This window comes from Ruditapes philippinarum, unplaced genomic scaffold, assembly GCF_026571515.1.
Source record: "Ruditapes philippinarum isolate M1 unplaced genomic scaffold, ASM2657151v2 ctg11525_1_1_1_1, whole genome shotgun sequence".
Taxonomy (NCBI): Eukaryota; Metazoa; Mollusca; class Bivalvia; order Venerida; family Veneridae; genus Ruditapes; species Ruditapes philippinarum.
In genome coordinates, this window is record NW_026854786.1 from 18,167 (window position 1) to 30,401 (window position 12,235).

At 31.7% G+C, this 12,235-nt stretch overlaps 1 protein-coding gene and 1 pseudogene across 1 annotated transcript; one reads left to right on the forward strand and one right to left on the reverse strand.

Annotated features, from left to right (window-relative positions):
- Positions 1-132: 132 nt before the first annotated feature.
- Positions 133-5,685, reverse strand: LOC132741067 (heat shock 70 kDa protein 12B-like). The gene is made up of 5 exons (XM_060729153.1): positions 5,592-5,685; positions 2,217-2,519; positions 1,394-1,615; positions 864-1,020; positions 133-266 (listed from the first exon to the last, which is right to left on the reverse strand). Exons 1-5 carry the CDS (start codon positions 5,592-5,594, stop codon positions 154-156), a joined length of 798 nt encoding a protein of 265 aa, XP_060585136.1. The 5' UTR covers positions 5,595-5,685; the 3' UTR covers positions 133-153.
- A 4,433-nt stretch (positions 5,686-10,118) lies between these two features.
- On the forward strand, positions 10,119-11,542 carry LOC132741069 (histamine H3 receptor-like; annotated as a pseudogene).
- Positions 11,543-12,235: the final 693 nt, after the last annotated feature.

The following is a 12,235-nucleotide window of genomic DNA, read 5'->3' on the forward strand; positions in this document are numbered from 1 at the left end:
GGTAAACGAAAGGTGATGTACCTAGGCGATTTGATTTCTATCTGTCTCTTCTTTGCTTCAAAATTGAAGTGACATGTAAAGCCAATCTTCAGTATCTTTTCATTTTGAAAGACTCGATCACTAGATCACCAAACAATTTCCCTTAAGAATTCCTCAAATGCTTTGTTCACCAAAGTTTTCCACCCAAGCACCGCCATTTGCTGCTCTTACTTCTCTTAGCGTGTTAGATTCTTGAACCTCGTGGACTGTGATATCGATTGTACCACCTTAATTTCAATGAATAAATATATTTAGATAAACATTTTCAAGAGCTGATTAGAGCTATATTTCTAGTTAATATTTACAAATGCATATGACGATTTATTTAAGAAAACTGACGATTCAAAGGTCCAGGATGAAGCTATATATTCAAACACTATATTGGCATTACGCTTTTTTGATACACTCATAATCAGACAAAATTAAGTAAAAGTAACTTAATGCTCTTTTTTTACTGTCACAATGAGCAAAAGTACTTACATATTTCAAAAGATTTGCTATTATGATGGTCATTGGCCAATAAATGATAATGACTTAAATTAAGGATATAATAATTAAACTGCTTAACAAATAAAAAGAGTGCTCTACTTTAAGAAAAACAAAACAACTGAATGTTATTGATAAATATAGATAGGTCATGGGGGATATTGATAATTCAGATTATGTTTATTATAAAATTAAAAAAAACAAATAAGACGAAATGTTATTTTGATTTTTACCTGAACAGTCGACGTTTACTCATAGTTTGGTCAAGTGTCACTTTGAAAGTGTGACTTTGAATGTCTTACTATTTACCATAACAGGTGTATTAAAACATTAAATACCTCCTGCGTCTAGAACCATATATTTGGTACCAATCGGAAGATTTGATATTGCTAGTTTACTCTCGTTTGTTGATGCATCTACTGGTAAATGGCGGCAATATATTGAAGCAGCTTCGGGTTCCAGAGCAACTCTAAGCTGGTCATTGTAAATGCCAGCCTGTAAAAAAAAGAGAAGTAAATTGTTTACAGAAAGTTATATTTTGAATAAGAAATGGATGCATCTTTTTATAAAGTCATTCCCGATACCAGGTTTGACCATTTATGTTGGAATGTAGAAATGATATTTTTTCTTGTAAATGAACAATCTAGCACGCATGTGCTGATTACTAGACCTACATAAACGTTTAAGATTGCAAAACATATAAAAATTCATTGATTGAAGACGTATAGAAAGAAGTTACGAATTGTAAAACCATACAGATCTACAAAACCTGTCGAACAGAGTGGATTTTTAGCAGATTAGTTTTACATATATTTAAAAAAAACTTCATATAGAATGTATAAGATATAAGGTAAATTAGGATACACACTTTTATCGCCGCCTCTCTCATAAACTGCTTTGATGCATCTGACCATATTGCAGGAACTGTTAATACCCAGCCGATATCAGTGGGTAATAATTCGCCTGTTATTCGCTGATTAACAATTTTAATCAAATCCTCTACCAGGTATTTTATCGATATTGCAAACACATCTATTGCTAGAAACTGCTTTCCAATCTCATCACGTATCATCATATCTCTTTTAATACCCTTGTAAAATACAACAAGAAATGCAATATAATAATGACTTTCTCTAGCAGTTCTTAGCATTACATCTTTAAGATTATATTTTATTACTTTCTTCGAGATGTTAATTTCCGAAAGGCATCTAGAAGTTATTCTTAAAGAATTGATGCAAGTGAACCACTTGGCAAAAAAATTGCACTGTTACCGGTAAGTTCAGTACGATAGGGCATCACAAGAGTGACTTTGCCACCCATAAAATTAAGTTGTTTGCACTCTGGAGTGCTTCGCGAATAATATATCTTTTTGTTGTATAGTCAAAAGTAAACATCTGTTTTCATCGCAAGTAATTGTAATGTGAATAATTATGTGTCAAACAATTTCAGATCATCAACATTGTGTAACAGTAAAAATGTCATCCGTCATAAGAATTCTGTAATATATTCCCCGAGATGACATTTTTGCTATTGGCAAAAAATCCATGTGTTACTTATTTAATAGTCTGTTTTTTTTTTTATATTTTACTTTCAGTTACATATTGTTATACCAATATATAACATCTACCATACAAAAACGTTTAAAAACATAAAAGCTATTTCAGTTTATTTTTCAATTACTAATTTTATACCTTTCCAAACGGTTCAAAGAGCTTCATTTTAAACTGCCTGAAGAAGAAGTATTCCGAGTGTAGATGTTGGGCTGAGAGCTCTCCATATCTTTTTTCTGCATCATAGCCAAATGAATCAAATGTTCCGTCTGCTTTCAGCAATAAACACGTCGGTGTTTTCTCTGTGGTTATCGTTCCTGCATGCCAAACTTTGACGGTTGCACCTGGGGGACTTCTTTCATTTTCATGTTTAAAAGAGAATGCCCAACCAGAAAATGACGTTCCAAAATCTATTGCCCCAACTAACAGTCGATCACCAGTTGCCTGTGTAGTGATAACATTGTATGTAAAAATTTGCGAGAACAATAGAAGGTTCATGCTTAATGAGGGACATGGGGGGATGAGAATCTGCCAGTGTTTTCCATACTGATAAAAGTTTGAAAGACATAAAGAACAAGCAATTATCATAGTATTGCAAGCAATCCATAAGTCCCCTACCGGTTAGAACCCCATCAACATTCTGAAGGGCCATTGGCCATTCACTATAATGTTTCAATTTTTCTCTATTTTAAGTAAATTTGTTAGAAAAGTTCTTTAAAAGAGATCATAGGAAACAGTTTTTATGAACAGACAGACAGACGAACTGAAGGACACTCTAAAGTTAATATTTGAAACATCCCTGTTACCAAAATATTACATTTTAAAAGCAAAATTCTTAAAGACGAGATAACTCTTGAATTAAAGATGCAATTTCATAAAAATTTTCAGCTCTTTTTGACTAATCACAAATATTGTTATATTTGCCATGTTTTAAGCCTATTTTTTGCCAAGGCAACTGATATTTTTTCAAAATAGGAAGAACAGCTAAGACATGCATATTCTCAAGACTGCTATTTACCCATATGTCAAGTTTCATAAAAATATTTCCAGTACTTTTTGAGTTATCACTGGATTCAGTTTATGTGTAAAATTTGCCATATTTTCAGTCTATGTGTTGCCATAGCAACCAGAATTTTCAACATAGGAAGAAAAGAAAAAGACGTGCATAATCTCAAGACTGCCATCTACCCATATGTCAAGTTTCATAAAAATATTTCCAGTACTTTTTGCGTTATCACTGGATCCAGTTTATGTGTAAAATTTGCCATATTTTCAGCCTATTTGTTGCCATAGCAACCAGAAATTTCAAAATAGAAAGAACAGAAAAAGACGTGCATAATCTCGAGACTGCCATCTACCCATATGTCAAGTTTCATAATAATATTTCCAGTACTTTTTGCGTTATCACTGGATCCAGTTTATGTGTAAAATTTGCCATATTTTCAGCCTATTTGTTGCCATAGCAACCAGAATTTTCAACATAGGAAGAAAAGAAAAAGACGTGCATAATCTCCATACTGCCTTCTATCCATATACCAAGTTTCATAAAAATATTTTCAGTACTTTTCAAGTTATTGCGGGATCCAGTTTTGTGGACGGACGGACTGACGGACTGACAGACGGACGGACGGACGGACAGACAGACAGACGGACGGAGGGTAAACCTAAAGTCCCCTCCGGTAAACCTGTAGGGGACTAAAAACGATAGCTTTAACAGGAATTAATAATAACGTATAGTTCAGTAAGAATAAGCAACTTCATACATAACGGCAATAGGATAAGTTAAGTTGGCAAGTTAAACTATACACATATATCTTGACGTTGTATCCTAATTAAAAGTTAAATGTATTTATTTTACGAATAAATTATCTTTCATGTATATTTGAATTGTTTATCAAATTTAGATAAATATAGATTAAATGTACAGTAAAAAAACGTAATTTGCAACTGAAACGAATGTTTTAAATGACAAAAGGAACAAGAGGGCAATTATGGTCCTTATATCGCTCACCTGATTATGAACGTTCAATGCCATTTTATTTGGGCTGTGTGACCTAGTTTTCAACCAAAGATGACCCATATTGGAAATTAACCAATAAATCACCAACCAATTTCCAGGATATTTGGATCAAAACAATAGACTCTAGTGTTTACATGATTTTTACATATTTGGGCTCTGTGACCTAGTTTTTGACTCCAGATGACCCATATTCGAACTTGACATAGAAATCACAAAAACAAACTTTATGACTAATTTCGAGGATATTTGGATCAAAACAGTAGCCTCTAGAGTGTTAATAAGATTTTTTCATATTTTGGTTGTGTGACCTAGCTTTAAAACCCATGTGACCCAGATATAAATAGATAGTTTTCATTGGTGTGATAACTAGTCATATTCATAGAATTATTCCTGTAAAGTGTGATAGGTGTAATTAACATAATGTGCAATAGAAATTAATATCATTTAATCTTAGAAATATAACATCAGTCCAGTATATTATCTTTAAGCATGGACTAAAATGCCAGTTCTCAAAAAATATATTTGTTTCCATCAAAGGACCAAATTTGAAATATGTTCTCTATTTAATATTGAACTTTCATGGGTTCTCCTGTGTTGTATATATTGCCTTGAAGTCAACTAGATCTTTGAGAAAATTATGAATGAAAAGTTTTTTTTTTTTCAAATAATTATTGTGTTACAAATTATGTGATAGATAAATCTGTGATAAATTGTCTATAATGTATTTTAATATGACATAATTATATATTTCTATGTCAAGTTTGAATATGGTTTTTTGATTGATTGATTCACACAGCCCAAATAAAATGGCATTAAACGTTCATAATAAGGTGAGCGATATAAGGGCCATCATGGCCCTCTTGTTCCTTTTGTCATTTAAAACATTCGTTTCAGTTGCAAAAAACGGTTTTTTACTGTACAGTTTAATCTATATTTATTTATTTATACATTATCATATTTACAGCCTTTCTTAAAAATTTCTAGGATATTTGGATTGGAACAGTAGCCCCTAGGGTGTTAACAAAGTTATTTTTCTATTTGGGCTGTGTGACCGGTTGGTCGGTCAACGATATATATTAGGAAGATTATTTTGATGTGTCAGACATTTGATTATCCCGCAGAACCACATATTTAGCATAATTACTCAATTTTAATGTATGTTTATGAATGAAAGTCTACGAGAAAATTAAAACAATCGTCTGCCCACAAACATGTACACTAAAATATTACAATGAAACAATTCTTACTTGGGCTGTAACTTATCTATAGCCAATTAAAACGTGTAATACGAGCCTTTGCCTTTTTAGGTACATATGAAGTAACAAAGCAATTTAATATGATGAAATCAAAACCGAAAGTTGATTTGAAATTGGAACATTTAAGTTAAAACAATGCTTCTCACTTACGGTGGTACATCTAAACAAATCCGATGTTATGCAATCGTTTCAAAGTTGTATAAATGTTATATTATATCATTATTATATAAGAATATTTACCATTGATTTTTTGTTGTGTCACAATTTAAACCAGGAAGTAGTCTATGCAGAAAAATAACGATAACACAGGGTTATCGACCGACACCGTCAATATATGTAGACGGTGGTATAATGAATAAAATATGTGTATGATAAGAGATGACTGAGTATTATCATGAAATAAAAAATAAGCTGTATATCCACGTATTGTAAAATTTGTTATCCGCTAAAATTTGCGCCAGAAAAAAACCCATCGCATTAACAGGGCTGGGAATCAAAAATGCGTCGTATCCTACAAAATGTAAACAAACGCCGCCATCTTGGAACGCAAAATGTATGTTTTTGTTTATAACTCTTTTTGTTGGAAATGACTGAAAACCAGATATATGTATTAACACGCTACACTTTTTTCCGCTTCGTTCGGAATATGTTGCTTACACAACTATTTTGTAAAACAAAAGTTATAGCGAACTTGCAACTCGAAGCGGGGCAGAAATTTTATTAAAATATGTGGATACGACGCAGTTCATATTGCTTTATCTATCGTTTTTTCCTTCAAATCAATTATATATTCGTTTCCGAGTTCACCATAAACTTTGAAATATAATTTTGCCTCATTTACTAAACTTTCATTAAAAAGAGAATAATGATTTTTACGAAATGATACGACGCAATTGAAAATAAAAATAAAATATGATACGACGCAGTTGTATTTTTGGCAGTCTTTTCAACAGGGATAATTTTGGCAACATATTTCTATTTAAATTTATGGAATTATCATTTGCGCAAGATAAAAAAAACCCGGATTATTTGCGGTGTATAGCAATGTTCTATTGCTTTTGATTATTAAGAATACATTGTGTCATGTCCAGTATAACATATAATTTGAAAGGTTTCATTGCGGAAGCTATTTTTCAGTTAAACATGAACATGTTACCTAATTGATCATAATACCTGAAATAAGTTCTTATATCAATATCATCCCTATTTTTTTTTTGCAAAAAAAAAATGTAAAAAAAATGTAGAAATCTATAAACTTGAATTCATTTTGGCTAGCTACGCTCTAAGTTAACTGTGGTTCTGCATGTTCTTGGTAATGACTTCTTCTCAAACTTTCACTCTACATATTAGCGCCTTTGTGCATTATTTCAGGCAAAATGCTGCACCTGCAGAGAACCATCGACATTTTTAAACTAGCTTGATAGGTTTTCCACATGAAAGAATAAAAATATTTGGTGGTTTTCGAAATCATAGCAGTTCAGTCCAAGTGATTTGAAGTCAGTAAACATAAACAGCTCGGCGTCGGTCGGACACACCTGTCTGATTTGTTTTTTCAACAAAATTTGTTAAAGTGAGCTGTACAAATAAGCAGCTTTTTTATTAACTTCTGGCGTGAAGTTTTAAGATCATAAATATTTGAATTAATTATAAAGAGAATAACATTTAAATTTCTTATTTCGGTATGACTTACAGATAAATTTTCAATGTAAACAGGGGGTAATCCTTTGTGAAGTCGTTTTCTGAAAATTTTTGTTTACGTTTTCAGGCAATTCATAAAATATGAAGGTATGTTAAGATGTCATGTCTCTAGTCTGTTGAAAATTCGGTGCGATAATCTGACCTAAATTTTCTGTTCAATATTTTGTAAACTTCTCCAATACTGTTGAAAAATCATGTCTGCCTATATCTGTATCAAATTTATCGGTGCACAGCGTAAAAATACCTTTGCAAAACGGACACTTTCTTTACAAAATAATTTGTAGCTTTTATCATATGTAACTCGGTTTTGAAAATTTAAAGTTTTTCGATGAAGAAGAATGATACTTAAGTGCAAATATAAAAAATACATTCCGTAGACCTTTCCCAACGGCGATAAAGAAATGCGAGTACAACAAAATCAGCGGTAAAGTTCTCGGCGCTGAACATAAAATGACTAAACGGAACGCATAACCTACCTGCAAAAATAAATTGTAGCTTAACCATTTATAATATAATTTTAAAAATTTAATGTTCAGTTTCAAATAATAAAACCCATCTATCCTCATCGATTATTAAGAAGTTGAATACAATAAAATCGGCACGATAAAGACATAAGTAATAACGGATTTGACAGAAATTATTGCTAATTACAAGTAACAAAGATAGGAATGCAATTTGCGCATAGCTCTCTCCCGATAGCGAGAGACCTTTTCAAAATTTGTAATTCTTTCTCTTTTTATATAAAAAAGTAGTTCCTGATTAATACAGGGTCCAGGAGAGGTTATACTGGAAGATTGAATGTTGTATCAAAAATAGTAACCACTCCCATTTCGAAATCATGGGAACAAGTTTAAAAGCTAAGGCAACACTAGAACACGTTGTCATATGGGTGTGCGATCACGTGTTTCAATGTATATTGCATTTTGCACAGCTGATGCTTATGATAGGTACTAAAATGCGACCGAAAAATGCAGCCTTTAAAGAATTGTATTACATTTCCATTTTTATGAAACCAATGAGTGACCTCTGCTTTTGACTTAAGTCGTAAACAAAAAATGTCGTTGGACGTTATTAGCATACCTAGCACATAATTTAAATAGTTTAACCAATATGCAGCCTGCAATTAAAATACAACTGCTTCGTATCATATTTAATTTTCAACTGCGTCGTATCATTTCGTAAAAATCATTATTTTCTTAGAAAATAAACATCATTTTTTAATAAAGTTTAGTAAATGATGCAAAATTATGTTTTGAAGTTTATGGTGAACTCTGAAAACGAGTATATAATTTATTTGAAGGAAAAAACGATAGATAAGGCAATATGAACTGCGTCGTATCCATCATTTTAATAAAAATTCTGCTCCGCTTCGAGTTGCAAGTTCGCTATAACTTTTGTTTTACATATACGGAACGAAGCGGAAAAATGTGTAGCGTGTTAATACATATATCTGGTTTTCAGTCATTTTCAACAAAAATAGTTATAAACAAAAACATACATTTTTCGTTCCAAGATGGCGGCGTTTGTTTACATTTTGTTGGATACGACGCAGTTTTGATTCCCAGTCCTGATTAAGGATAAGAATTGATCATTTAGATTTGAGTATGCTTATTGATGCTTTTTGTTCTTTTTCTTATTTTTTAATTGTGAAGGTTATTAAGTTTGCGCTGTAAAATAAATCTTATGAGTCCGAATACATTTACTTTTGAATAAGTGTAGGGTACTGATCTGAACATGTTTTCAATTATAATCATTGACATGAAAGCAACATGACTCCAGTATTTTGAATTTGTTTTTAAGAGTTAAACATTGTGAAGGGAACAAAGAAGTGATTTACAGTGACTGGTACATAGAAAATTACACATGTAAGGCACGTAAATAACCAAAATTGTCAAAATATGCAAAATGGTCCTTAATTACTGCTTTAATCACGCTGCAGATATATAGCAATTACTGCAAGATGAGTCATTAATCGCACATGCCATATCAATTTTTACTAGAGTCTTTTTAACCTTTCTTAAAATCTTGGTAGATCTACAATTTGCTAAAGTTTGATTAATTTTCTTAAAATAATATGGCCAATTGGTGGAGGCATATAGCTTTATAGTCAGTTTAATTAATTAATTATTTAAAAAATAAAATCATGTCTGTCACATGGTGTAAGAATAAGTTTTATACTTTTATAATAAGACTTTTTAGAATATGTCATTTATTTCTGAGAAAAAGAATTATTGTTAATAAGCAACTGAAAATAATAAATCATGATGTGTTTTTTTAATCAATGGATCAACCATTGTTTTATATTTGATAAATCATTTTTTCAGCTGTGTTCTCGGCCTAAAGAATGTGTATGTGTATATTTCTGCATTATACACATAAACGTTAAATAACTTATAATTACAAATTTACAATACACATACTTCTAATTTATGATTCGTTTATAGTAGTAATCAAACTACCTGTACATTATGTTTATTGCAGTCATTGACTTCTTATCATCCAGTTATTCGGACTACTTTTAATTTATACTATATCTTACTTAATATCTGATTATGCCATTATCAAATATTTGAACATGTTCTATGAAGGTTAACCATTGTTACATGATCGGATTTTAACGTCAGTTTCGGTATTGCTGTATTCAACAAACGAACATGTTGTATTTTTAAATGGATACAAGTGTGAAGCTGTTTGAACAGAATATATATCAAAGAATTATACATAATATATATTTTTCTATGTAAGTGGCGCATTATTTTCAAAATTAAGAAGGAACCTATATGTGTTTAAAGCACCGTGTTCAAAAAAGCGTCTTGCTTGTAAACAATGTTGTGTTATGTGCAGTTTGATTGGATCATAAATCATTAATTTTGAAAAATTAAAATCTATTTTACTGATTATTTATATAATTTTGACGTTAATTTGAAATAATATTGACTACAGAAAAAGTGTTACTCACAAATCTAGTTTTACTAGTTTTACAAATCTAGTGTTTAAGTCATATTGACTTCTGAATTATGAGTTAATATTTTAGTGTAACAGTTTAGCATTATTGAAAAGTGTTTAAAAATGGAAGAAAACAATAGCAGCTCGGATAATTATGATTATTATGAATATGATTTCATTCGAATGACAACAACGTTTCGAGTGATATCAGCATGTTTAATTTCAATTTTAGTCTTATTTGCTATAAGCGGCAACGCAGCAACAATAATCGCTTACATCACTGACAAAAGACTTCATACTGTTTATGACTTCTTTATTTTTAATTTAGCTACTACAGACCTTTTAATAGGATGCATAAGTATGCCATTTTATGCAGTCTATACGCTTCAAGAATTTGTCTGGGAATTTGGTGATACGTTTTGTAAAGTATGGAATGTTATAGATTTTACATTATGTCTTGAATCAATCTTGCTAATACTATTGTTAAGTTTCGATAGACTATACCTTGTTAAATACGGACCCTTCTATTCTTCAAAAATGACACAACAGAAAGCTAAACTCTTGGTTATTCTGTCCTGGATAATTTCATTTCTGTTATACGGGCCAGCAATTATTGGCTGGAATTATTTGGTGGGTTATACGACAGTGGAACCTTTGGACTGTGACGTTGAATTGCATATAATTTTGTGTTTACAACAACATCTGCAATTATTGAGTTTTGTTATACCAGTTGTAGGATTAGCAATCATGAATGTTATGATATATCAACACATTAAAAGCAGAATTGGCAGTCCAAACAGTGTCAATCCGAAACCTATTATAAGATCTTCATCAATAACAAAGGAAATAACAGAGATCCAAGAAATTATGCATATAAAAGCTGACCAATATAAGCGTTCGAAAAGGATGATGGTGGAACGTTTGGACGTAGGAAAATTTGGAATGCCGAATGTACCAAAGATTCTGTATTCTTCAGGACGCTTATCGAATATGCCAAAGATATTGCTGAATAGTACAGAACATATTACTGAAGAAGATCATGATGAAAAGGGAATTAGACCTGATTCAGGAAAAATAGAAAATGTAACAAAAGTCATTAATGAGAAATTGCATGTCGACTTCTCATAATAATTTACATAACAGAATATCACTTTCCGTGATTCCTAAACGTTCAGCTCGATTCAGTTTCTTCGGAACCTTAGAGAACAGTTTCAGAAGAAAGTCTAAAAATAAGAACGAACATTCGCGATTTAAGCGGGATGCAAAAGCAGCACGATTTTTGGCGATCCTGGTCCTAGTTTTCCTTGCATGTTGGGCTCCATACACTATAACAACGATAGTAATTTCATTCTGTGGCAATGAATGTGTTAACACAAGCTTCTATGAAAGTATGAATTGGTTGCTATGGTCAAAGTCGGCAATCAATCCGTTTTTTATATGCAATAAACAGTTCTAGATATAGATTCCACTTCAAGAAGTACATTTTCTGTTGCAAGAACCAAGTCTACCCGCATAACACTGAAACAACATGTCAGACAGCTGGCTAGATGTGGAACTTTAAGTATAATGCAGTAACTACTAGACTGGGGATGTCGCAAAGTACATTCAAACTACCTTATATTTTGCAAACAAATAGATTTCATGAAATTTATTTAATTTAATATGAATAGTTGAATAAAAACTCATGGCTAAGATGGATATGCTCTTATCTAATTCATTGAATAAATATTTAACTTACAGAATTCTCTTGTTATGCTTGTTATATACTTTAATCGAGTACAGTACGTTAACGATTTTAAAAGTCACGTGGGTTCACTACCTAAAATAAGGTGTTAAAATTTAAATGCGATACCTTTTTTTTTGTTAGCCATTGAAGTAATAATGTATATAGGACTTTCAAAAACTGTTTCTATTCAGAGCGGGCGCTATGGTGCAGTGGTAACACTGTCTGTCTACCAATCAAGGGGTCGTGAGTTCGATCCCCCGCTACAGCACCTAAAGAATGAAATGATTACGAGACTGACAAAACTGAAACATATAGGACTAAACGGTTAAAACATACAGATACAGACTAAACGGACAGGAACCAATTTAAAAGACCTAATGAAAGATGCATAACGCAAAAGAAATACAAAAAGTGACGTCACTCGGCAGATAACAACAAATACTAAAAGGAGTATTCTACAATACACTGAATGAATTAGACGGAAACGAAACATACAAAAGGGACCTAATGGAAC

Bases quoted from the DNA above. Each gene is read 5' to 3' on its own strand.
- LOC132741067 (XM_060729153.1), bottom strand. The intron at 1,616-2,216 runs GTATAAAATTAG...GTATTTTACAAG, and splicing joins TCTTTGAACCGTTTGGAAAG to GGTATTAAAAGAGATATGAT. The intron at 267-863 runs GTATTTAATGTT...ATTGAAATTAAG, and splicing joins TATGGTTCTAGACGCAGGAG to GTGGTACAATCGATATCACA.